The following is a 25,663-nucleotide window of genomic DNA, read 5'->3' as shown; positions in this document are numbered from 1 at the left end:
CTATCTCACAGGTTCTGGAATAGTGGGAAAGAGTTGAAGGACTAACGGAAAGAAAATTATCAGGTAAGACCTAATTTCTCTATCCTGCTGCATGTATGGACTTTTCTTAGGGAATGCAATATAGACATGAGAGCTACAACTCCTAGCAAGCAATGGAGTAAAACCAAGACAGAACTAAACCACCCAGGAAATTTGGAGCCAGTTGGCACCTCTGACTCCCAAGCTTCTTATCTGTTTAAGTGAGAGATTTTTGTTTTGTTTTTTTATTAAATAAAGTTCATAATGAAACATGGAACAGATGAAAACTCTTGTACCATTTGAGAACTGTAACATCTCCTCCCTCTAGTATGGGGCTGTTACTTCCCTTTGTGTGCCCATCGTAATTTGCGCGCTCTCTTTTCCCCATCCCTCACCAGAGCAGTGCTGGAAATAAGGTTCTGATCCTCTTAGTTTAAATAGCTTGAAGTTCTTGTACCTCAGCTAGGATTCCAGTGGAAATGATCCAGTTGCTGATGACATTTGCCGCCCTCCCCCTATCATTCCAGGTCAGGAGGAAAGGAGGGGGAAAACGTGTCTGGACCTGGAGAGGGGGGAGGGACATCAGGAACCCACACAATTATGGTGACATTTCTTTTAGGAGTAGTTTTTTCAAATTTTTGTTGAAATTGCGCCATGCAAGCAGAACAGTCCGGCCTTCAACCCACATGGCACGGCTTGTCAAGCCAGTCTCTGATTCAGCAGATGTGGCCACAACAGGTGCAGGGGAGGGAGGAAACTGCTTTTAAGGCAGCCCAGCCACAGGCTGCAGGGAGAAGTGGAGGGATGTGTACCTTAATGGCGCTCCAAACACCAGTGATGCATGCATTTAAAGCTTGTTACGTTTAATTAGCACTTGGCCAGGGAGCAGGATTTGTGTACTGAAAGGGTTTCAGCAGCAGCTCATGACGTTTCTTCACTGTTTATTATACAGTGTGCCTGTAGCACAAGAAAATAAATTGTTTTCACGTGCCCAGTTTACAAAAGCACTTGAAACCACCTTTTGTTCAAATCACTTGTTTTTACTTTCAAACATTTTTTTTTTTTAGAAATACCAAATGGTCAAAGTACAATGCAACGAATAAACCACATTTTTAACTGTAAGTTTTCCGAGAAACTCGTACCCTTCCCAGTCTTCCTTCCCCCAACTCAATTCTGAACAGGTATTATACAGCTCATGAGTCTTTTTAAATATGTGCTGAGCTTCTTTGCCAACCTGGAGGCCTCCTAAACTCAGGTCTTCCTGCACAGCTCCAGAAGACGTGGGGCAGTGTGTCAGGGGATCTTTGCGGAGGAATGTTTGCTTGCTAACCTTCAACCACGAGGCTATAAGTAGTTCCTGGAGGACACACTGTCCTTTCTGCCTCCACGGAAACATGACTGCGCTGCCACTTACCGCCAGGCAATGACGAGGGTCACGTTGTATGTGTCTGATCTGATTGAATGGGTACCGTGTCTCTAGGGCAGCACCTGGGATGAGGCCTTGATAAGACTCAGTCTAAATTAGAGGAAAGCTTCAAACGGGCACTAGAGTGCAGTACGTTTAAAACAAATAAGAGAAAATGTTTCTTTACTCAACGCGTAATTCGACTCTGGAATTCGTTGCCGGAGAATGTGGTTAAGGCGGTTAGCTTAGCAGAGTTTAAGAAAGGTTTGGACGGCTTCCTGAAGGAAAAGGCCATAGAATGTTATTAAATGGACGTAGGGAAAAATCCACTATTCCTGGGACAAGCAGTACAAAATGCTTTGCTCCGTGGATCTTGGGTGATTGTGACTTGGATTGGCCACTGTCGGAGACAGGGTGCTGGGCTAGATGGACCTTTGGTCTGTCCCAGTGTGGCGATGCTTATGTCTTATCGTTGAAGGCACCATTTTGGAGAGTTAGGTATTCAGTCCATCAGTATGTGTAACTAACTTAGGGCAGGTAAAGGCTATATGGCCCATCCAGTCTGTCCATACATATCATCCACTATCTCTTCCTCCTACTAAGAGATCTTGCTTGCCTGGCCCATGCTTTCTGGATTTCAGATAGTTCTCGTCTCCAGCACCTCCACTGGAAGGTAGTTCTATGTATCTACCACTCTTTCTGTAAAAAAAAAAAAAAGGATTTTCTTAGATTACTTCTGAGTCTATCCCGTTTTGACTTCATCTTTATGCCAGAGCTTCCTTTCAGTTGAAAGAGACTTGCCTCCTATGCATTTATGCCGTGGAGATATTTAAATGTCTCGATCATATCTCTTCGCTCTCATCTTTCTTTCAAAGTATACATATTGATGTCTATGAGTCTATTTCTGTATAGGGTCACCATATGTCCGGATTTACCTGGACATGTCCGGGCGTCCGGACGGGTTTTGCCAGTCCGCCCGTTTGTCCAGATTTCTGGACAAACGGGCGGGCGGGCCTGTCCTAGCTTCCCCTTCCCTTACTTACTATATACTGCCCTGGTGGTCTAGTGACCTCTTCGGGGAAGGAAAGAGCCCCCTCTTTCCTGCCTGGAGCGCTGCCCTTGCCCTGCATCCTGTTGCTGTGACGGTATTGGGATTCAAAATGGCCGCCGAGAGTTGATGCGGGAACATGTGACCCGGGGGAGGGCAGGGGAATATGTGACAGGGGGCGGGACGAGGATGCGAAAGGGGCAGGCGTGGGCAGGCCGGGGGGGCGGGACATGTGTCCTCTTTTTGAGAGGACAGAATATGGTAACCCTATTTTTGTATGCTTTGTGATGAAGACCCCCGACCATTTTAGTAGTCGCCCTCTGGACTGACTTCATCCTGTTTATATCTTTTTGAAAATGCAGCTTCCAGGATTGTACGTGGGGTTTCACCAGAGTCTTATCACCTCCTTTTTCCTTCTGGCCATCCTCTTCCTATGCACCCAAGCATCTTTCTGGCTTTTGCCATCCCTCTTTCCACCTGTTTGGCCACCTTAAGATTCTCAGAAATGATCCCCGCCAGAAGTCTTTCTCCTCTTTCAAGCACAGAAGTATTTCTCCTAAATGGTACTGCTCCCTTAGGGTTCTGTAGCCCAAGTGCATGTCCCTATGTTTTTAAACATTAAGTCTTACTTGCCAATTTCTGGACTGTTCTTCTAGCTTTGCTAGATTTCTCCTGAGAATTAATGACTCATCTTCTGAAATTCATTCCAATACCAGGGACAACTGAGCATCTGAAACTTCTCTTGTGATTACTGTGCCTCTCTTTGGCCTGCTTATGTAGGGTATTTCATTATTGGCCAGGCCAAAGATCTGTTGAGTCCAGTGTTCTGTCTCCAACAGTGACCAGTCTGGGTCACTAGTTAGTACCCAGTAGATCCTAGTGAGCTGATCCTCTCCTTCCAGCTCAATCCATGGATAAGCGGTGGCTATCCCCAAGTCTAACTGGCTAACAATGGTTTTTTAGACTTTTTTCCCCTTTAGGAACTTGCTCAAATCTTTTCTAAAGGAAGCTATGCTAGATGGCCTCCGTGGGTTCTCCACCAGCAAATTCCTCTGCTCGATTGTTAGTTGAGCGGAATGGGACTTTCTTATATTTGTTTTCATTCTGCTATGAGTGATTCTTTGAACAGAAAGTCTCTTCCCTCTGCCCAGAGATGTTGTGTGCCCCTGGACTCCCAACTGGAGATCTGACCACCAGATTCACCCCAGTAATGGCAGGTATCTATTGCACAGCCTTGTACACAGAGTTTGCATGTGTGTATACGTCTGGGAAGTGATTCTTTCAGAGGAAGGTACCTTCGGGTCCAGTTTGCACCAATTGTCTGCTTCTGTATCCGTGCACCCTTCCGCCGCAGTGGCTTCATATGACACAAATAAAGTCCCTTGTTCTCCAAGTGGCGCGGCTGCTGCATGAAAGCTGTTGCCTTGGAAACTACTTCATCGGTATCTGTGTTTTCAGCACATCCCTTCTCACTTTGTGTTCTGGTGTTTAGGAGGAGAAGCAGGGGTGGAGATGACATATTTAAGTGGAGCCGCAGTGCCCCCCACATCCACCCTGAATCTTTTCTTCTTGGTTATTCAATAGGGAGAGATCCCTGGATTCACTCTGGGCTCTGATGGTCTTTGTTAGACCAGTCTAGAAATGGATCATGGGAGGAGGGGGGATCATTGACTGAGCCTTCAGCAGACCTGATCATCTATCTCATCTTGTTGTGACCATCATGGTCTAGATAACTCAATGCGCTCCATCACCTTCAGCTTCTCCTTACAGTAGCTCAACATTGTGGTTCTCAACTTGGTCCTCTGGGATTAGAGATCTGAAGTCCTGGAAAAACACTGGCAACATTTGGGGAGGAGAGGGACTTTTTTTTTCTTTTTTTAACCACTTATTCCTCCTGAGCTTTTCAAACACTTCAAGTTTTTTTTTAAACTTCTGACCTGGGTGGGGCTGGGGGGGGGGGGGAGCAGGAAAAAACTGTCTCCACATTTTTTTCAGGCCAGTCACTTTTTCAGGGTATCCACAGTGAACGTGGCTGTGATTAGTTCTTTTTATCAGCCGACTGGGTACCCCGAGGACTGGGCTGAGAACTACTGGATCGGTAGAAGGGTATCCAGGAGTGGCTGTGGCTTGGGCGTTCCTTGGTTTCTGACAGTCCCTGTTCCTCCTCCTCCTCCCCGGCACTGCGCTGGTGTCTGTGTCCCCACCATGCTGGTGAGTGTGGGCTCCATAAAGATCTGTTGTAAATCACCTGCTGCCTTCTCAGGTGATACGTTTAGGAGTTCTGCCTCACCCCAGGTCACCAAAACAGACCAATGAGCAAGTTTGTTTTATCCCAGTACCTGCAGTACATTGGGGAAATCGGGACTACAGCTCCCTGCATGCAGTGGGGCAAAGCCAGGACTGGATCCACCTGGGGTGAGGTTGTCAGCCTTAGCTGGTTTTCTGGTGAGCTAATAAATATTTGTCTTAAAGTTTTTTTTTTAAATTTCTTTAGTTTTCTGAGATGAGGGATTATGCATTCCATACTCAATTCCTCAGGTACGCTCTTTATTAAAAAATAGAAAGATGTCAATTAAAACACACATTTGCTAAAAAAAAATAAAAAAATAAATAAAAAATAAGACATTGGCTTCTCCACACTGTGCAGATTGGTGTTCTGGTGGAGCCAGAAGGATTTTGCTAAGTTTTAGAGAAATACAGTGGTCTGCCCTCCAGTTTTTTTCCAGGGAAAAGACTGATGGAAAGATTCGTAGTGGAACAGTAACCCCCCCTTCTGCCTCCTCTGCAGTCCTCCTTCTCAACCAGGCTGGCCATATTCTCTTCCCCCCCCCCCCCCATGCTTTCATAGTGCAACATTCACGGCTGGAATATTTGTACGTGCATGCAAAATTCTTTCTTTGCATGTCACAGTTAGGTCAGGTAGCTTGTGGTAATGTTTGCCATATCTGAATTAAAAGGAAAAGAGCAAAGAAGGGCAGGGCGGGGGAGAGCTTCTGATTAGCCGTGTGCTAAATTTGCTGTTGTGCCAATTAGAAATAATTATTACAGCTTCATGCTGCCAGTCTGTGTGCAGGGTGCCACGCAGTGTGCTTTGTGTAATTAGCTTGATTTTCGGGGTGGGGAGGGTGTGTAGCCAGCACCATGGGGAACAGGGAGACTCGGCATTCTGGTAACATGCTGAAGTGCTAATTTGTGGTTATCGCTTGCTGTGATTCTTTGGGTCAGTGGATTTTTTTTTTTAGTGATGAGGGTGCCGTTCAGAGCTTAGTTTGCCAGGGTGTAGTGGTCACAGGCATCGGTTACTCTACAGCAACCTGTACTTGGGTGAATGTCTGTTGCCACCAGTCTCTCTTTCCCCCAGTCCCCCGTCCCTTCACAAGGAAACACATTTGTGGTTAGATAGTGTGTTAGCAACTCTGAATGAGGGAAGAAGGAGCGAGAAGGGAGTCAAGTGCTTTAAAACAAACACAATAATTAAATATTGAGGGATTTGGCTGCAAAATGTTGTCCACTCAGGACTGGGTCCACCAAAAGCTGTGTACTTACCGTGAGAGAGACGTCTTGTTTACCTTCTCATTCCATGCCACGGAGTTTAGTGGTATTTCTTCTTCCTCACCGTCTACCTACTCAGACATCATAGCATCACCCTCTTAAACATCTCTTCCCCCCATCATTCCTCTCCATACACTTCAATGAAGTCACCTCTCAAATATCTCTTCCCCATATCGTTCCTTTCTATAGACATCCATGGAGTCACCCTCTCAAATATCTCTTCCCCATGTCATTCCTCTCCATAAACCTCAATGGAGTCAGTCACCCTCTCAAAAATCTCTTCCCGATGTCATTCCTCTCCATAGACCTCAATGGAGTCAGTCACCCTCTCAAAAATCTCTTCCCCATGTCATTCCTCTCCATAGAGCTCAATGGAGTCGCCCTCTCAAAAATCTTTTCCCCATATCATTCCTCTCCATAGACCTCAATGGAGTCACCCTCTCAAATATCACTTCCTCGCATCATTCCTCTCCATTTGGAGGAGACTGACGGTGATCTGGGACTTTGGGCAAAAAGGATCATGGGCTCCTAACCACCTATTAATTGATTAAACTAGAGCCTACTGTTATGGGCCCTCAGGCACTGCCCTGTTGTCCCAGTGCTCAGTCCGCTCCCGCTTTCCATAGAATTCAGTGGTGTCACCTTCGTAAATATCTCTTCCCAACATTTTCCCCCTTTATAGACTTCAGTGGTGTCACTCTTAAATCTCTCTTCCCCACATCATTCCTCCCCATCAGGAGCAGACTGAAAGTGATCTGGGCCCTTGACAAAAAGGGTCTTGGACCCCTAACCACCTATCAAAAGTGATTAAACTAGATAGAGGCTAGAATACAGTGGGCCCCCTACTCTTGTGGGCCCTCGGGCACTGCCCTATTCTCCCAGTGGTCAGTCCACCCCTGCACTCTATAGACTTCAGTGGTGTCACTCTCTTAAATCTCTCTTCCATCTCCCTTCCCCACATCATTACCTTCATAGACCTCTTAAAACTCTCTCACCCACATCATTCCCCTTCATAGACTCAATAATGTCACCCTCTTAAATATCTATTCCCCACATCATTCCCCTTCATAGACTCGATGGCGTCACCTTCTTAAATATCTCTTCCCCACAGTGTTCCCCTTCATAGACTCAATGGCATCACTCTCTTAAATATCTCTTCCCCACATCATTCCCCTTCATAGACTCAATGGCATCACTCTCTTAAATATCTCTTCCCCACATCATTCCCCTTCATAGACTCAATGGCATCATCCTCTTAAATATTTGTTCCCCACATCATTCCCCTTCATAGACTCAATGGCGTCACTCTCTTAAATATCTCTTCCCCACAGCGTTCTCCTTCATAGACTCAATGGCGTCACCTTCTTAAATATCTCTTCCCCACAGCGTTTTCCTTCATAGACTCAATGGTGTCACCTTCTTAAATATCTCTTTCCCACAGCGTTCCCCTTCATAGACTCAATGGTGTCACCTTCTTAAATATCTCTCTTCCCCACCACATTCCCCTTCATAGACTCAATAGCGTCACCCTCTTAAATATCTCTTCCCCACCACATTCCCCTTCATAGACTCAATGGCGTCACCCTCTTAAATATCTCTTCCCCACAGCGTTCCCCTTCATAGACTCAATGGCGTCACCCTCTTAAATATCTCTACCCCATATCATTCCCATCCAGTTGACTTCAGTGACAGCAACTGGAATGATTGGCTTGTACTTGTATCCCGCCTGTGGCTACCCAACCCAAAAAGCTGCAGGAGAGCAAGTGTAGAGTGAAATAATTTACAACATCCTAACATTAGCACATTTCTGGCATTAGAAGTGCGAAAAATATCACATTTCACTGTGTTCTCTGTGGCTCATTTATTTTGTGTTAAGGCCCGTGATTCGGTCACAACAGGAAGGTGGGACTCTAATGGGAATATTTCCATAGTCGCTCTGTGGGTTTTAAAGTAAAATTTTTATTAATATTTGATGGTCATAGGAGGTCAGGGACGAGGTGACCTGCAAGTTGTATAAATGCAGCTCTTTTCCCTAATGTAAGCCTTGCTGTGTAAGGTTTTAACTGAATATATCAGAATGAGAGGGGGTTCAAAGTCCGTTGAGGGTCTGGTGTTTGTCTGTTTTAGGTTATAATGTTATTTGGCGCAGTGATTCCAAAGTTGTACAGAGGACATGTGAGTTTGGGGGGCTTCAGCTATGCAAATAAATTTGCTGGTCATGTCTGCAAGATACATCCCGACTTTGAGATGCACCAAGCTCTATGCATTTAAGTGTTTATCCTATGTCTCTCTCTTTTTTTAAATTTTCCAATCACTTTTATTTGATAATTTGGGAAAGCCGGATGGTGACGAAAGGCAACTTTCCAGTTGAATTGTCCAATCAGGTCAGGGACGCAGCTGACTGAATCCTGGAGCCAACTAGATTTTGGTGTCAGCTGGTCACAGCATCAGCCATGAAAAATCCAAAATTATTTTTTACAATCAACCATTTTATTCAGATTCATTTGGGCAGCAGTGATCCAATGTCTGCCTGTTGCCTTGGAGTTTATTGGGGGCTAGAGGCCAACTGAAACTGGGATTCTCTGTTTTGACCGAAACTAAAAGAGCAACCAAAATTTACAGTTCGGTTTTGGATGAAACTGAAACCGAACCCCTGCCTCCCTCGCATCACTCTTGCCACCACCTCAGTCCCCCCCCCCCCCCATCCACGATCACTGTCGGTGCCCCCCTCCTTCCCTCCCACCACCCACTATTCAAAGGCCCTCCCGTCCTTACCTTTAAATTTCCTGGTTATCTAATGGATCTTCAGGGCAAGAGCGATCCCCAGTCACAGGGCCGGTTTTAGCAATTGCGGTGCCCTGTGCAGACCAGTTCAGTGGGGCTCTGCGCCCACCTCCCCCCACCAGCACCCCCTGCCTGCACCCCCCTCCTGCGTCCGCCACCATAAGCCATAATTTATCAGAGTTTAAGAGGTTTAGAGCTCTTGGAACCCCACCTCACCCCATACCTTGATGTGCATTCACCACGTTTCAGTAGAGAGCAGCAGACAGTGGCAGTGATTTTCATATCCCGTCAGCTGCCAAGCCCAGAACCCTCCTCACTGCTGCATCCCGTCATTGCGGAAGCAGGAAGTGACATCAAAAGGGGGCGGGACGCAGCAGAGAGAAAGCTCTGGGCTCAGTAGCTGATGGGATATGGAAATCGCTTTTGCTGCCTGATGCTCTCTACTGAAATGTGGATGCACATTAAGGTAAGGAGCAGGGAGATGTTCTGAGACAGGAGGACAGACGAGCCGGAGATGCGGGGCCCTGTGTGGCCGCCCCTATCGCCCATGCCTAAGACCGGCCCTGCCCAGTCACTCTTGCTCCACGTTGGTTCTGCAGCCAAAATGGCTGCTGGGACTTCCATTTTGAGACTAGAAACAGCATAAGCAGGAGTGACAGGAGTTTGCCTGCTGCTTATGCTGCTTCCAGTCCCAAGATGGCTGCCAGGACCTCCAGCACACTTCTGAGGCTGCCACAGGATGTCCTGGCAGCCGTTTTGGCGGAAGAACCCATGGGGGCAACAGCAATTGGGAATCACTCTTGCCCTGAAGAACCACTAGACCAGTGGTCTCCAACCCTTTTCACATAAAGGGCCGCAAAGTGGTCATGAGAAAGCTCCTAGTATCACCAAAAGGCACATGTAACTTTTAAAATAAAATCATTATTCTTTCCTTTGTTGTCTGGTGATTTTATCTTTCTAGTCATTTTGTTCCTTCTTCGTTTCCTGCCCTATATCCATCTTTCGCATTCAGCTTTCTTCAAATTTTCTTCCTTCTTTTCAAATCTATCTAGTTTCTATCTCTTCCCTTTCCCTCCATCCATAGACACAATCTCGTCTCCCTTCTTCTCCATGGGTACCTTCTCCTGCCTTTTCTCTCCCCTTCCCCTCCTCTCTTCTGCATGGTCACCATTTCTTCCCTTCTTTCTCTTCCCACTCCATGGGCACCACCCTCTGGCCCTCTGAAACCCCTTCCCCCTGTGGTCTGCATCTCTCTCTTTTCCTTTTTCTTCCAGGCACCTCTGCTTACCTTTCCTGGCACTCCTATACCCCCCCCCCCCCCCCCCGCACACTCCCCACCGCAGTCCACATCCTCTCACTCTCGGCTCCGTCTACCTGCCTTTCTCAGTCCTCCGAACTTGCCTTTAATGCTGCTGTACTGAAGACATGTTGCTTCTCTCGCCACTCTAAGCCTCTCTCTGTATCATCCCGCCCGGACATAGGAAGTCCTGTAAGAGGAGACAGGACACTAGAGAGATAGGCTTCGGGTAGTGAGAGAAGCAGCTTGCCTTTAGCGCAGCAGTGTTAAAGGCAAGCTCGGAGGGCCAAGACAGGTAGGTAGGTAGATGAAGCTGAGACTGAGGCTGGGGCTCTTCAGTTTGAAAAAAAAGGCGGCTGAGGGGAGATATGATAGAGGTCTATAAGATAATGAGTGGAATGGAAGGGGTCGATGTGGAGCGTCTGTTTACGCTTTCCAAAAAATACTTGGACAAGGGGGCATGCGATGAAGCTGCAGTATAGTAAATTCAAAACGAATCAGAGGAAGTTTTTCTTCACTCAACGCGTGGTTAGACTCTGGAATTCGTTGCCAGATAAGGTGGTTGGGGCGGTTGGCTTAGCGGAGTTTAAAAAAAGGTTAGACGGCTTCCTGGAGGAAAAGGACATAGAACGTTATTAAATGGATGTAAGAAGAATCCACTATTTCTGGGATAGGCGGGACGAAATGCTTGTTCTTTTGGCTGCTGTCGGAGACAGGGTGCTGGGCTCGATGGGCCCTTGGTCTGTCCCAGCATGGCGATGCTTATGTCTTATGTCTTATTGCCAAACAATTCCTGCCTCTCGTTTTCTTGCAGGTAGCATTCTTGGAGCCATATATAGAAATTAAAGTTGTCTTATTTTTAATTAGTAGCTGCTGAGGAATCTTATAATTAAACTACATCAGGGTAGGGGAGCCACAGCAAGGAATGCTTTCTGCAGATTCCCACAGATGTCAACGGATGAGTTGTTGACCTGCTCGGCAGCCCTCCCTTAAGGATGCACACTTGCCGAATGACTCGGGCCCTGGATCTGAACCCCAAGATTTTCAGTAGAACTTCTACAGTTCCTTCGTTTTAGTTAAGAGCCTGAGGGGACCCAAAATAACATTTCAGGTCTTTTGGGCCTTTTGTGTGTCATGCAATCACCCATTTGCAACATGGTGGCAGAATTGAAGCACTGGGGATTGATGCAGAAGGTGGGTGATGAGAGCTGGGAAGGAAGGAAGCTCATTGGAGCATAGGAGCTGAACTTTTCAAAATGTTTACGCTTTCCAAAAATACTAGGACTAGGGGGCATGCGTTGAAACTACAGTGTAGTAAATTAAAAACAAATCGGAGAAACTTTTTCTTCACCCAACGCATAATTAAACTCTGGAATTCGTTACCGGAGAACGTGGTGAAGACAGTTAGCTTAGCAGAGTTTAAAAAGGGGTTAGACGGTTTCCTAAAGAACAAGTCCATAAACCACTACTAAATGGACTTGGGAAAAATCCACAATTCCAGGAATAACATGTATAGAATGTTTGTACGTTTGGGAAGCTCGCCAGGTGCCCTTGGCCTGGATTGGCCGCTGTCGTGGACAGGATGCTGGGCTCGATGGACCCTTGGTCTTTTCCCACTGTGGCATTACTTATATACTTATGTATGACGTGCTAAACGCAACAGAAGTTAATGCTCTCTAGTCACAGTAAGTGAGTTTGCTCAATAGCTGGCACCTATGGATTGGAGACTATAGGGACAGCGACGATCTGGGGGTGATCAGGCAGTCTTGGGTGGTCCAAGATATCGTTTAGGTGCCGAGAATCACTGTTACTCCTGAGTCTCTTGTTTCGGAAATGGTCTTTTTTTTGGGAGAGCGTGTGACACCCCCACACCATGCTTGGCTGTTATAGATGGACATTAAGTCCCAGGGATGGTGATTTTTCTTCTTACTAAAGTGGATCAGACCTCTTAAGCCTTTCGTATGATATGAAGTTGTCTTGGGTTTCTTCTGGATTTAATTTTTTTAATAGAAAACCTTAGGGAGCAGTAATTATATAGGGGTGGCTCATTGCTTTATGGTTTCAGACCCATGTAAACGGTATACAAGGAAGTACTCTCAGCCTGGATGGATCTGTGCAGATAATGTACGGGAGGGAGGGGGGCAGGATAGATCTGGGCAGATGTGTGTGGGGGGGAGGGCAGGATGGATTTGTATAGATATTTGCAGAAGGGAGGGTGCAGGAATAGTTGCACTTCCAGCTGGTTTAATCCTGTCCATTCCTGATAGGGGAAGGAAGGGGCCGACCTCTTTGATCATGAGCATGAAGTTGACGTAATCGGTCTGAGGTCCTGGATGGGTTCTGCTCCAGCTCTGAAGCATCGCTTGGTACTGAAAGGCGTGTGGCCCGGGGCCTACTTTTCAGAAGCTTAAGCCTAACGATATTTGAGGAGTGCGAGAAGGGGAATCATTTCAGACTCGGCTGTGAACCTGATGTTGTGTCCAGAGGTTGTTCTCAACCAGCCCAACATTGGGCATTTGGAGATCTGTATCCAGGGGGTGCCGAGATACTATGGTGCTGAATTACATGTGTGGATAATAACCCATGTTGGGGAGAGGGAGACATTAAAGGCTTCCAGAGCATGACTATCAGCAGGCTCCATGGACAGGCTAATCCAGTCCTGGATTTTAACCTCTTTGTAATTTATTTATTTATTTATTTATTACATATGTACCCCGCGCTTTCCCACAAGTCATAAGAAGCACATACAATTTGTAGTAAACGTAATATTAGTGGGGTTAATGGATAAGTACATTGAACAGAGGAGGAATGAGGTGTAGAAGGAAATGGATGTTAGGAGGTGGGCGTAGGAAGATGGAGAGGAAAAGATTAGAGATAGCAATAAGGATAATCTCTGCTTCTTCCATGACCTTGTGCATGCAGTGGGGTTAAAGAGCCAGGACGGACTTAAGTTGCCCTTGAAAACGGGGTCCAGTCAGTAGCCCTATCCATCTGTCTCCAGTTTTTTTAACCGCGAGTGCACCCTCGAGGTTAGATTGCTGACTTAAGCTTTATATATATATATATATATATATATATATATATATATATATATCTACTATAATAAAACTTACCCTCAACATTCTGAGGACACTGATGTCAGTGAAGCCAAGCCCTGACTTCCTTCAAAAAGGTTCAAAGGTTCGTGGTGGTGAAGCCACCAAAATCGCTTCGGGCCCCGCCCTCGAGGGCGGAGCAATGGCAGAACAACGAAGGGGTTGGTAGGGAGGGAGGCGTGGGGGAGTGGGAAATCGCTCCGGGCCCCACCCTCGAGGGCGGAGCAATGGCAGAACAACGAAGGGGTTGGCAGGGAGGGAGGCAGGGAGGCGGGGGGTGGGAAATCGCTCCGGGCCCCGCCCTCGTGTCAAACGTCATGACGTTGGGGGCGGAGCAATGGAAGAATAACGAAGGGGTTGGCCAGGGAGGGAGGGAGGGAGGGGTGTTGGCGACGAACACCTTGCTAGCGCCCGTTTCATTTGCTCTGAAACGGGCCTCTTTTACTAGTATATATATATATATTTGTTCGGTACATAAGACACAGCAGCTCCAATTTAGGTCCATTGTTTAAAAAAAAAGTGCTTTTACTGGACACAAGAGACTCCTGATACAGGCGTCTTCGGCCGAAACACAGCTGTGTCGAGTCTTGTTCATTCTTCAGTAAACGGTTATTTTTATCTGGAGCGTCGTCCACTTTATGAGTCCTCTTCGCTGTCTGTTACACGTATGTCCATAACACACACCAGTTTCAAGATGGCGTGATGCGGGTGACCTTTTAAAATTTTATCTGCACATCCCGTTTTACATGGAGAACGCACATGTATTCCAGCAACTTTCCCTGTCGGCACTGACACCTCGGAATCATGCGGTGTGCAAACTGCCCGTTCGGACCTGGGGTTTCGAGGAGTGAGTGAGGGGTTAATTGTACTTATCTCTCTGGCCTTAAAAACCACCTCATAAAGCCAAAATGTTACATTTTAGACCTTTGCTTTATGTCTGTGCAGTCTGTGAGACTTGGCGCTCAACACGTTTACGTGACTGTCACTTTCTACCCACACGTGTCGTCAAATACACGGTGTACCCCCATACGTCCTTATAGCTGTTTTACAAAAGGCTCAGCATTCAGCAAGCTTTTTGTAAAAGACTGGGAAAATTATGAACAACTCGATTTGCAAACTCGTGCAAAATGGGACTTAACACAGTCCCGAATTTCTGGCGCTTGACTGAGTTTGAATTCTGAAGCCCGCTGGTCCCGGACCGGTGCCAAACTGTCTCCCTTCCAGATCAGTCGATATCATGCTGCTCCTTCCATATTTCATCTGTTGGATAGTGATAATATTATTTTAGATTAGAATTGTCAGTCGTCTCTAAAAATGTGTTTCTAGCTACCTTATTTGGTTATCTGCATCAGAGGCATAGCCAGGCATGATATTTTGGGGGACCTGAGCCCAAAGTTGGGTGGGCAGACAATCTCCCTTTGCTTTCTGCCCCCAACTCCTGCACCAGCGACCAGCAACAAATAAATACTGTGCCGGCCTCTCTCCTCCCGTGCATGCATGCGGTGTAGGGGAGGGGGTGCTGGTGTGGTGAGGCGGCAACACGTGGACAAGTAGGATAGTGATCTATTCTGGCTGCCAGAGGACTTGGGGATCCCCACCCGCCATAGGAAAGGTGCCAGAATTTTGGGTGGCTGTGAGCTAAAGTGGGTGGGCCTGGGCCCACCCGTGACAATGCCACTGATCTGAATTGAACTTTACATGTAATTGCGAACTATAAAACTCATAATGTAACGTTGATTTGACAAGAGTGTGTTGCGGGTCTGAGTGATAAAAACAGATTACAGTATTGTGCATGTCGTTTGACCCAATGCTCTTAGTTCTTTCAGTGTATTTTAATGTATTAACAATCAGAAATATAAGTTCATGACTGTCATAAATATACTGCTGAAAAACCAGAGCAGGCAGAATTTTGAAAATGTTTGGTCGCCATTTATTATGTAATGAACCTAAAAACAAACATACAAATGAAAATTACATAGGATTTTGCACTAAGAATTGGGGGGGGGGGGGAGGGGCAGAATGATAGAAAAAGAAACAAAGGTCCCTGTTTACTAAGCTGCGTTATAGGTGCGTTAACCATGTATGCGCGTTAACCGCCTTAGTAAAGAGGGCCCAAATTGACAATTGCAAATAAAAACATAAGAGTAGCCATACTGGGTCAGACCAATGGTCCATCTAGCCCAGGTTCCTGTTTTCCAAACAGTGGCCAAGCCAGGTCACAAGTACCTGGCAGAAACCCAAATCGTGGGAGCATTCCATGTAGAACCCTAAAGAACAGCAAGATTCTGGAATCCTAAAGAGTGACAAGATTCCATGCAGAATCTCAGAGTAGCAACATTTCATGTAGAACCCCAAAGAATAGCAAGATTCTGGAATCCTAAAAAGTGACAAGATTCCATGTAGAACCCCAAAGAATAGCAAGATTCTGGAATCCTAAAGAGTGACAAGATTCCATGTAGAACCCCAAAGAATAGCAAGATTCTGGAATCCTAAAGAGTGACAAGATTCCATGTAGAACCCCAAAGAATAGCAAGATTCCGGAATCCTAAAGAGTGACAAGATTCCATGCAGAATCTCAGAGTAGCAACATTCCATACTACAAATCCCACTGCTGTAAAAAGGCTCAAGCTAATACTGTAAAGAAAAAAGGAAATGTTTCTAGAAAACGATTTGTTCTTAGACCCGCTCTGTCAGTTGTTAAACCAGGCAGAATGTGGAGAAGTCGGTTTCTTAAAAGTTATACAATTGCTGCTCCTTTTAGGAGTTTTGTTGAAACCCTAATCTGTTTTTATTTCCTCTAGGTCTGAAGCCAGCGTGAAAACCTCGAGACACTGGGAATTAACGAGAAGCGGAAGATTAGAATGAACTGAGGGAAAAAAGGACCTGGCTTTTTCTTTCTTTCTTTTTTTTTTTTTAAAGTGAATAATTATTTAATGGAAAGATTTTAAACGACGCCCTAAACATTAAAACAGATCTCTCCCCACCACCCTTGGAATATATATCGTCCCTGTATTACCGGTGAGGATTTCCAACGACCATGGGCAGGAAAAAAATTCAGATCCAGCGGATCACGGATGAGCGGAACCGACAGGTTAGTGGTGGTGGGTCGGAAGGTACTGTCTTGGCTTTGGGGCTGGAAGAAAGTGTGCTGTGTTGCATGGCCTCTCCCTGGATGCTAATCATCTCCTGGGACCATGACCTGGGGATGTGCTGATTTTTTTTTTTTTAATGAAGGGGTCTCTCCAGCTCACTCCATTACATGGCTTCCCACTATTCCAGAACCTGTGGGATAGTTGTGTCCATCAACCAACAGGTGGAGATAGAGAAAACTGAGCTCAGACACATCTCTCTTGGCATCCAGTCCAGTTCCTCAGTATTTTCTATCTCCAGCAGGTAGATGGACACAATTTTCAGCCTCCGGTTCTGAGGGATTTGCTACTGGTCCAGTTAGTTATCTGGTCCTCAGTTGAACTTTACAGATGGTTTGAGCCTGCACAGTTATATCTGGAGGTCTTCAGATCTCTGTCTATGGTGCCCGCAAATTTACTTCTTCCCTCCCTTCACCTGTTTCCACCACAAGAACCTAGAAAGAAAAAAAATAAAAAGAAAGGAGAAGGTAAGAGGTTTACTGGAGAGCCTGGGACACAGTGTCAGTCCTGATCCTTTCTCATCTGGGGTAAGACTTGTAGAGCTTGGGGTGGGGGGAGCAGCCGGCAGTGGTAAGTCCGATTAATGTTTGACTCAGAACCGCTTGTAGGGCTGCAAGTTCTACTTGCTGGAGGGGAGGGATCCTGATTCACTGTTTGGGAATGTGTTGTGCTGCGCTTGTGACAGTCGAAGTGAATAGTGACTCCTGCGGAGGCAGTTAAGTGGTTTTCCCGCTGTGGGACTCACCAGCCTGTGTCGATGCATTGCAGTGCGTTCAAGCCAGGAATCCTGTAGGACGCGGAGGAAATGATTGGCAGCAGCATGTCTTCCGATTTGGCACGTCATCTGAACATGCCAGAGATGTCGGGCTCTCCGGCATGGCATTTTCACAGTTTGACAGGAGAGCGTGCTAACAAGCACCATTTTGTCGGGGCCGACTGGTAGGGAGGAACAGCCTCTATCTGATCACGTGTAGAGCACAACTGCCATTTTACAACCTCCAGACCCAACAGAGAATTCAGCTGTATATTACTCTTACGCCAGGCCTATTTACTGAAGCGGGGACAATCAGAGTGAAGAACATAAGACTAGCCAAATTGGGTCAGACCAGTGGTCCATCTAGTGCAGTATTGTGTTTACAACAGTGGCCAATCCAGGTTACAAGTACCTGGCAGAAACCCAATTAGTAGCAACTTTCCATGCTACACATCCCAGGGCAAGCAGTGGCTTCCCCCATGTCTATCCCAATAACGGACTATGGACTTGTCCTCCAGGAGCTTGTCCAAACATTTTTTTTAAACCCAGATACGCTAACTGCTGTTATCACATCCTCTGGCAGCGAGTTCCAGAGCTACCCGTTCTATTCCACTCTGGATTTTATAGACCTCAATCATATCCCCCCTCAGCCTTCTGTTTTCCAAGATGAAGAGTCGTAACCTCTTTAGCCTTTCCTCATGCAGGAGGAGTTCCATCCCCGTTATCATTTTGGTTGCTCTTCTTTGAACCTTTTCTAATTCTGCTAGATCTTCGTTTTCTCACCTCGCTGCCCCTCCGGCTCCTAAGAGATCTCGTTTAGACCTCCAGGAGCGGGCAGATGAGGTCTGTGTCTGCTTCTTCCTCGTTATCTGATATGGCCTTGGTCTGTTCAAAGGAGCTCAGTACTCTAATTTTTGAGGCACTGGCGGTGCTTTCCATTGAGAAGCCTTCTACTTCAGTTTACATCTTCATCGATCATGAAGGGGCTTAGAGGTCTTTGAAAGGCCTTCCTTACGCATCCAGACATTTAAGACCTGATTACAGCAGAATGGGTCTCGCTGGATGTGGGGCCAAGAGTGGGAAGAGCCATGACTGTTAATTCTGGAGGAGAAAGATAAATTGCAGCATCCCAGGGTGGACTCCCTTCTTATGGCTGTGACTAAGAAGACCACTTTGCTGGTGGAAGAGGACATTGCTCTAAAAGATCTACAGGATAGGAAGCTAGAAGGCTCGCTGAAACGAGCCTTTGAAGTGGCCTCTTTGGGCCTTCAAGCGACAGTGTTCATGGCAAGAGCATGCCTGAAGTGGGGTCAGTCAGCAACACAAGATGGACACCTTAACGCCCAGCTGGAAATGGGGTTGGCCTACTTGCTGGATGTTATTGATGACATTACTGGTTACAGCCTGCAGTATATCCTTTTCTGTCATGGCACATCGGCAACTCCTGGTTGTGGCATTGAGCAGCGGAGGCAGCGTCAAAGTGATTTCCAGTTAAACTACTACTACTACTTAACATTTCTAGAGCGCTACTAGGGTTACGCAGCGCTGTACAGTTTAACAACAAAGGACAGTCCCTGCTCAAAAGAGCTTACAATCTAATGAGCGAAATGTCAAGTGTCAAGTTGAGGCAGTCAAGATTTCCTGATTAGAGGTATGGTGGTTAGGTGCCCTTTCGGGGCAAGTGGCTATTTGGTGAACTCAGTAACTTGATGAAAGAACTGAGGGAAACTAAGCCACAGCGTCTGGTCGTCTATCTTCAGGGGGGCTCTCGATCTCAATTTCAAGATGGCAGACGGTACCAGCCTGGTCATCAGCAATATGGTCAGAAGTCCCTTATTTACACCATGTCCAGAGTGAAACCTTAATTTAGTCCTTCGGCTCTTCAGACCTCTCCTTTTGAGACGCACTGAAAGGCCTCCTCGAAAGATCTTACACTAAAGAGAGCATTTTTGGTGGCTGTTGCATCAGTACGTAAGGTTTCGGAGCTTCAGGCTCTCTTTTCGGGTTCCCATTCTCTGCTTTTTGGAGGTGGGGGTATCCCTCTGCAAGGTTTCTTCCTTTCTTATGAAAGTGATATCGGCAGATCATCTCAACCCAGATTAATACAGATAGAACAATATAGAATCTGTGAGCAACTTTCTGGATTTGTAGCACCCCCCCCCCCGCCCCGTCAACACTGCCTTGGAGTGGAAGAGTGGCCTAGTGGTTAGAGCACCGGTCTTGCAATCCAGAGGTGGTCAGTTCAAATCCCACCGCTGCTCCTTGTGATCTTGGGCAAATCACTTAACCCTCCATTGCCTCAGGTACAAAATTAGATTGTGTGAGCCCTCCTGGGACAGAGAAATATCCAGAGTACCTGAATGTAACTCACCTTGAGCTACTACTGAAAAAGGTGTGAGCAAAATCTAAATAAATAAATAAAATAGCCAACCATAAAACCTCTCTGCACAGTGAGGCTATCGCACAAAGACCTCCGTCCCTATAGGCGTAAACCACAAGTAATCCTCCATACACCTCGCTGATATCACCTTTCTAAATCTCAAAATTATCCCCTTTGTAGCAGTTGAAGCTGTCGGGAAAAGCTCTCCGGTGACTCGGAGTTAGGGAGAGGTGGAGGTTGAATTGGTGATATATAATTTGAAAATGCTAGTGCAGCTGTTTTGTTTCTGAGTCTTGTGTGGGCAGGCGGCACTGAAAATTGTACTCTGTGGTATTCGCTACTCCCTTACCTTGGGCCTGATCTGTCAGCAAAGCCTTTGGCTGTCCAGCCCCTGGTTCATATGAATTTTGTACCTCTTGTCAAGGGCTATGCTCTTTGCTACAGACCAGTGTTTCCCAAGTCCAGTCCTGGAGTGCCCCTCGCCAGTCAAGTTTTCAGGGTATCTACAATGAATATGCATGAAGGTATTTGCATATAATGGAAGCAGTATATGCAAATCAAGTTCATGCATATTCATTTGTGGTTATCCTGAAAACCCGACTGGCAAGGGGCACTCCAGGACTGGACTTGGGAAACACTGCTATAGACCCTCTGAATGGGGAATGGGAAAGAAGCTTCTTTGGGCTTCCAACTCAGTCCGAACTGGCCTCTGTTGGGCTGCGGCCCTGTGAGTCTTCACTCACACACACCTATTAGTGGTGGTGGTTTCAGGAGTACCCCATTTGTATCCCCCCCTCCACGGTATTCACGTACCCTGATTCTGCCATGAAGTGACGACAGGCTGAGAAAACTACCTCTAGAGCATGTCAGGCCTGGGAGCAAATGAACCTAGATCTGCCTGGAAATGGAGTGGAGGAGGAGCCCAATGGTTAGTGCTGTGGCCTGTGAACCTGGGTGACTAAGTTTGACTCCCACTGCAGCTCCTTGTGACTCTGGGCAAGTCACTTAACCCTCCGTTGCCCCAGGTACAAAATAAGTACCCTTATACAGTATGTAAACCGCTTTGATTGTAACCACAGAAAGGCGGTATATCAAATCCCATCCCTCTTTCCCGTTCCTAATGAAATTAGCCCTTTTACTTTGGTTTTTATCTAGGCTTCATCCTTGTTTTGCTATGTTGGATTTAGCAATACAGTTAAATTATGTGCCAAATTAGAGGGGGCTCCTTATCAAAAACTAAATGCCAAATAAAAAAAACTGTCTTAATTTGCATAACTGTATGGTTACAGGTGTTTTAAGGAGATATTCCTACATATGTCCAGAGAGGTGGACCCATGCAAAAAGGCTTATAGTGCAAAATAACCACTTCCATTGGTTATACTATAACTAGCCGTTGAGCCCGTTAAAACGGGCTATTGGGTCGCCGCTGCCCCCTCCCCCCGAGGTCGCCGCTGCCACCCCTCCACCCGGCCCGTCTCTTTGCTATTCAACTTACATCTCCGGAGCAGGCAGATCAGCTGAGCTCCCGTCGGCCTTCCTTCTCTGCCTGTGTCCCGCCCTCGTGTGACCTAACGTCGGCGAGGGCGGGACACAGGCAGGGAAGGAAGGGGGTCATGTCCACGCTGGAGTTCCTTGGAAATACAGAGTTGGGATTGGAAATTTCTTACGGCATGCTGTGGAAATTTGTCATCCAGAACTGAAGTCTTACCTCCAAATAATTCAAAGCGAATTAACGACATGGGAAGTCAACAGACCAGGTGGATCCGGGTGTTGCAAGAGCCGATCCCAGAGAATGGGAGAAATTGCAGGGAGTCCAGAGAGTTGGTCATTTATGAAAGAAGAATTTTTATCGATACAGGATGATTTTACCTCTTCTGATGTAACGTACCGCAGTTCTCGAAGACTGGTAGGCACAGAAGATTCCCAGTGCAGGACTTGTTTAACTTATGTGATTTCAAATGTTGCAGTCACCCTGGGAACGCAGGGTGTGACACAGGGATTTTGGATGACGAACAGTGCAGCTGCACCTCGCTCGATAAGCGTGAGTAGTGAAGCAGGGACGAGGTGTCCGCAGGCTCCCCACACTGGTGTGTCCTGTTGAAAGCGTGATCTAATGACATGCCAGGAGGCAGCTGAGTGGTTTCAGAACCAGAGCCAGGCACTGCAGCTTGGGCTCAGATCTGTAGGAAAGCTCCTAAAACTAATCTCAGAACCGGTTGTGCGGACTGATCTCTTCAGTGTCGGCGGGGGATTGTCAGAAAGCAACTCGTGTTTGATCCATGTAGTAAATAAAAGTGGCAGGAATGAACTGACAGAATCTGGCTGCAGCATTTTTGGCCATCTTCCCATTAGAAATTTTGGCAAAACCTCAAGAGCCGGGAGCAAGTTTTCTCTCTTTCCAGTCTCCCTTCTCGTGTGTGTTTTGCCCACTTTAGGAAATCTGTATAAAGGTGCACTGCTGCCCGGCTAGCCAGAAAGACATTGTGTGGTCTGGAATGAGCTGTTTTTGCCTTTAAATTTGGAGACATGAGTTTGGTGTCACACACCTGGCTCCCCCATAATGCCCTGCAGCAGGGGCCACTGGCATTTACCAGCAGAGAAGGGCAGGCATGGCCCAGGGCTGACGAGGGTGTGCAGGGGGGGGGGGGGGGGGCAAAATTCACCGAGCCCGGCCTTCAAGGGGGGCCCAGTACCAGGGTCTGTCTCTCTCTCTCCTGCTCCTGTGTGCCACTGCCTCCCCAGTGCAGAGACCTGCTCTAACACTCCCCACCAGCAACCCGGAGCCCGATACCGTCCGATCATACACCGCTTCGTTCTGATTCTTTCTTATTAGATGTGGACGTCTGTACTGATCTACAATGAGAACTTGGGAAACAGTCCACGGTCTTGATTACCCCCTAGCTGACCCCCCCCCCCCCCCAGAAGCACATGGCCTCTCTGTTCTCAAGGCTCGCACACTTCCTGTGCCCGGAGTCCCATTACCTCCTGGTGGATAAGATATGGCCACTTGTGCCCTGACCCCCACCATCTGTGTCCGTCAACCCACCACCTTCCTTACGGTAGCAGCTTAGAATTTAATTTGGAGACTTCTTCACTAATTCAGGGATAAGAGAGACCTGATTCCCTGTTCTTTGTACCAGGGATTAGTGGGGAGGGAGCCAGGAGCAGAGACCATGGGAATTAAGTAGAGGCTGGTTTAGGGCTAAGACCAGCACAGGGAAAAGTAAAACGAGATGTCTCTCCCGGCCCTTTCTGGCTTGCGTATTGCTTTGCTTCCACACATCCTGCCCAGGTTTGATGGGAAACCCTGCTTCCTGTTTGACCCTACGTTAGATCTTGGGGAGCAGCAGGAAACAGTTGTGATTCCTTCTTGTCAAAAATGGTTACTTACCTTGTGGGTTAAATCTGCTTTCCCCTGTTACAAATATTTTTATGTTTTTCTACCGCATATCGAAACTGGCTTGCAAGCCCTCAGGATACTGATTTCATCAAAGTTGATACCATAAACTCAAAGAGCAGCTACACCTTGTTGTGATACCAAGTGAGTTCTCTGGGAAGAACACATCCTGAGCTTTCTGTTCCAGTTTCAGACAGCAGTAACCACATGGGAAAAAAAAAGGAGGGGAGAAGTATGAATAATTTTAAGTCTTAAGTACTCATAGGCAACTCGGAGGTTAAATATTAAGTGATTATTTACCATCTTTTAAAAGGGTTTGGTGCTTTGTAATTGTTTTCAAACTGATCTCATTTTGAGGGCTAGCACAGCATCTGTCATCTGTTGGCCCTCAGTGAGTAATCAGAACTTTGGGGATTAATTTCTGAGGTGTTCAGCATCTGCGTTCTCACAGGATCCTCCATGAGATGAAGAATTGGAGGGCCTCTTTAGCGTTCCGTGCTCTCGGGCGCAAAAAAGGCGACGGTGAACTTTCATCCTAACATGCTGCCTGACACCCCCGGCTGGTTTGTAAAGAAAATCGTGACGTGAGCCTGCAGAAGAAAATCTGTTCCTTTCTTTTTATTTTTAACAATATTTCTACACAACACACACACACACACACACACACACACACACAAAAAAGAGATTAACAAAGAATCATCGCAAAGCCCACATCAATGAGAAGAAGGAGAGAAAAAACAGAATGGTAATCGAAGGAAATTAACAACGTAACCTCTTTATCAATAAGAAATCTTTCTAATTGAAGTGGGTCAAAGAAAACATAGTCCACATTAGCCATTTTAATTAGACACTTTCAGGGAAATTTCAAAAAGAAATTTTCACTCAATGCAAGTGAATGATCTTTAAGCTTAAGAAACGTTTTCCTTGTCATTTGTGTGCTCTTAGTTGCATCAGGAAAAACTTGTAATTCATTACCACAATACAGGAACCACCCGATGTTCAGCGCTATTTAACCATCTATCCCCCGCTGAATATCCTTGTTTAGCGGCTAGCAGATAGCTGGTAATATCGCCAGATATAACTGACTATATGCCTATTTTTAAAGCTGGTTTAGCGGCCATATTTGACCGCCTTTAACGGTGGAATACCTTCGACTGGTTTAGAGAATGTCGATGTAGCCGGTTATCTTTTAACCTGCCAAAAATAAGCCGGATATTCAGTTGGTCACTGGAAACGGCCCAGCATTGAATATCCGGGTCTCGGTGACGACCGTGGGAGTTAGCTGGTCTGACTCCCGGAGTCTGAATATCGACCCTGAATATTGTGTTCAATTCTGGTCGCTGCATGTCCAAAAAAGATATAGTGGAATTAGAAAAGGTGCAGAGAAGGGGCGACGAAAATGATAAAGGGGATGGGACGACTTCCCTGCGAGGAAAGGCTAAAGCGGCTAGGGCTCTTCAGCTTGGAGAAAAGGCGGTTGAGGGGAGATATGATAGAGGTCTATAAGATAATGAGTGGAGTAGAAGGGGTAGATGTGAAGCATCTGTTTTAGGCTTTTCAAAAATACTAGGACTAGGGGACATGCATTGAAGCTACAATGTAGTAAATTTAAAACGAATCGGAGAAAATGTTTCTTCACTCAACGTGTAATTAAACTGTGGAATTCGTTGCCAGAGAATGTGGTAAAGGTGATTAGCTTAGCGGAGTTTAAAAAAGGTTTGGACAGCTTCCTAAAGGAAAAGTCCATAGACCATTATTAAATTGGGGAAAATCCACTCTTTCTGGGATAAGCAGCATAAAATGTTTTGTAGTTTTTTGGGATCTTGCCAGGTATTTGTGACCTGGATTGGCCACTGTTGGAAACAGGATGCTGGGCTTGATGGACCTTTGGTCTGCCACAGTATGGCAATACTTGCGTACTTAAAATGAAGGTGTTATCAAGCTCACTGGAGAAAGTAACAAGAAGGGTGGCTCTAAGAGGAATGTCATCTTGAGAGGTTTAAAGAGACATAGTCAAAAATTAAACGGTTCAGAATTAGACAAAGCATCATAGGCCAATGCTTTCTCTTTCTCCAGAACAGAGGATTTAGGTATATAATAGTATGAAGAAATAATAATTACAGTGTCAGCATCTGAGAACAGTAGTACTTCTTTGAAATATTTCGCCAGCAACATTTCAGGTGACAACAGATGACACACTTTGCACTTCTTTGCGTTAAATTTTAACTGCCAAACACATTAGACCATTCTTCTAACTTTTGTAGATCCTGTTTCATGTTTTCCACTCCCTCCAGTGGGTCCACTACGTTACAAATCTTGATATCATTTGCAGAAAGGCAAACCTTACCTTTTACCCCTTCGGCAATATATTGAACAGAATTGGCCCTAGCACCAATCCTTGAGGCACTCCACTGCTCATCCTTCCCTTCCTCCGGCTCCGAGTGAATTCCATTGACCACCACTTGTGGCATCTGTATGTCAACCAGCTACTAATCCAGTTCACCACTTTGGTCCATCCCCCGAATTTAGGAGTACTTCTGAAATAGATTCCCGAGACAGTGTTCCTGCCCCATAAGTTACTCTCTGAGTTACATGTCTGTCCATAGGTCCCGCTGTTGCCTTCACAGATATACTTTTACTCTTAGAGGTACCCTTACGTTTCCCCGTTGTCTCAATATTCGGCTCTACTTGGCTCCGCTTGGACTCTAAAGGGGCAAGGCATGCCCCTTTGGACACACTCCTGCAGCTGCACACCACAGAGCATGCGTGCTTATGATCTTCTGG

General features: G+C 46.3%; 1 protein-coding gene across 3 annotated transcripts in view; it reads left to right on the top strand.

Annotated features, from left to right (window-relative positions):
* Window positions 1–25,663, top strand: part of MEF2D (myocyte enhancer factor 2D) — a 184,523-nt gene that overhangs the window by 93,865 nt on the left and 64,995 nt on the right. For all 3 annotated transcript variants that reach the window (XM_030187834.1, XM_030187835.1, XM_030187833.1), the window contains exon 2: window positions 16,001–16,290. In XM_030187834.1, coding sequence (XP_030043694.1) covers window positions 16,237–16,290 — 54 coding nt within the window. In that variant the 5' untranslated portion in view covers window positions 16,001–16,236. The remainder of the gene's footprint in view (window positions 1–16,000; window positions 16,291–25,663) is intronic.

This window comes from Microcaecilia unicolor, chromosome 14 (assembly GCF_901765095.1).
Source record: "Microcaecilia unicolor chromosome 14, aMicUni1.1, whole genome shotgun sequence".
In the NCBI taxonomy this organism is placed as follows: Eukaryota; Metazoa; Chordata; class Amphibia; order Gymnophiona; family Siphonopidae; genus Microcaecilia; species Microcaecilia unicolor.
This window is presented reverse-complemented; position numbering and strand designations above follow the sequence as displayed.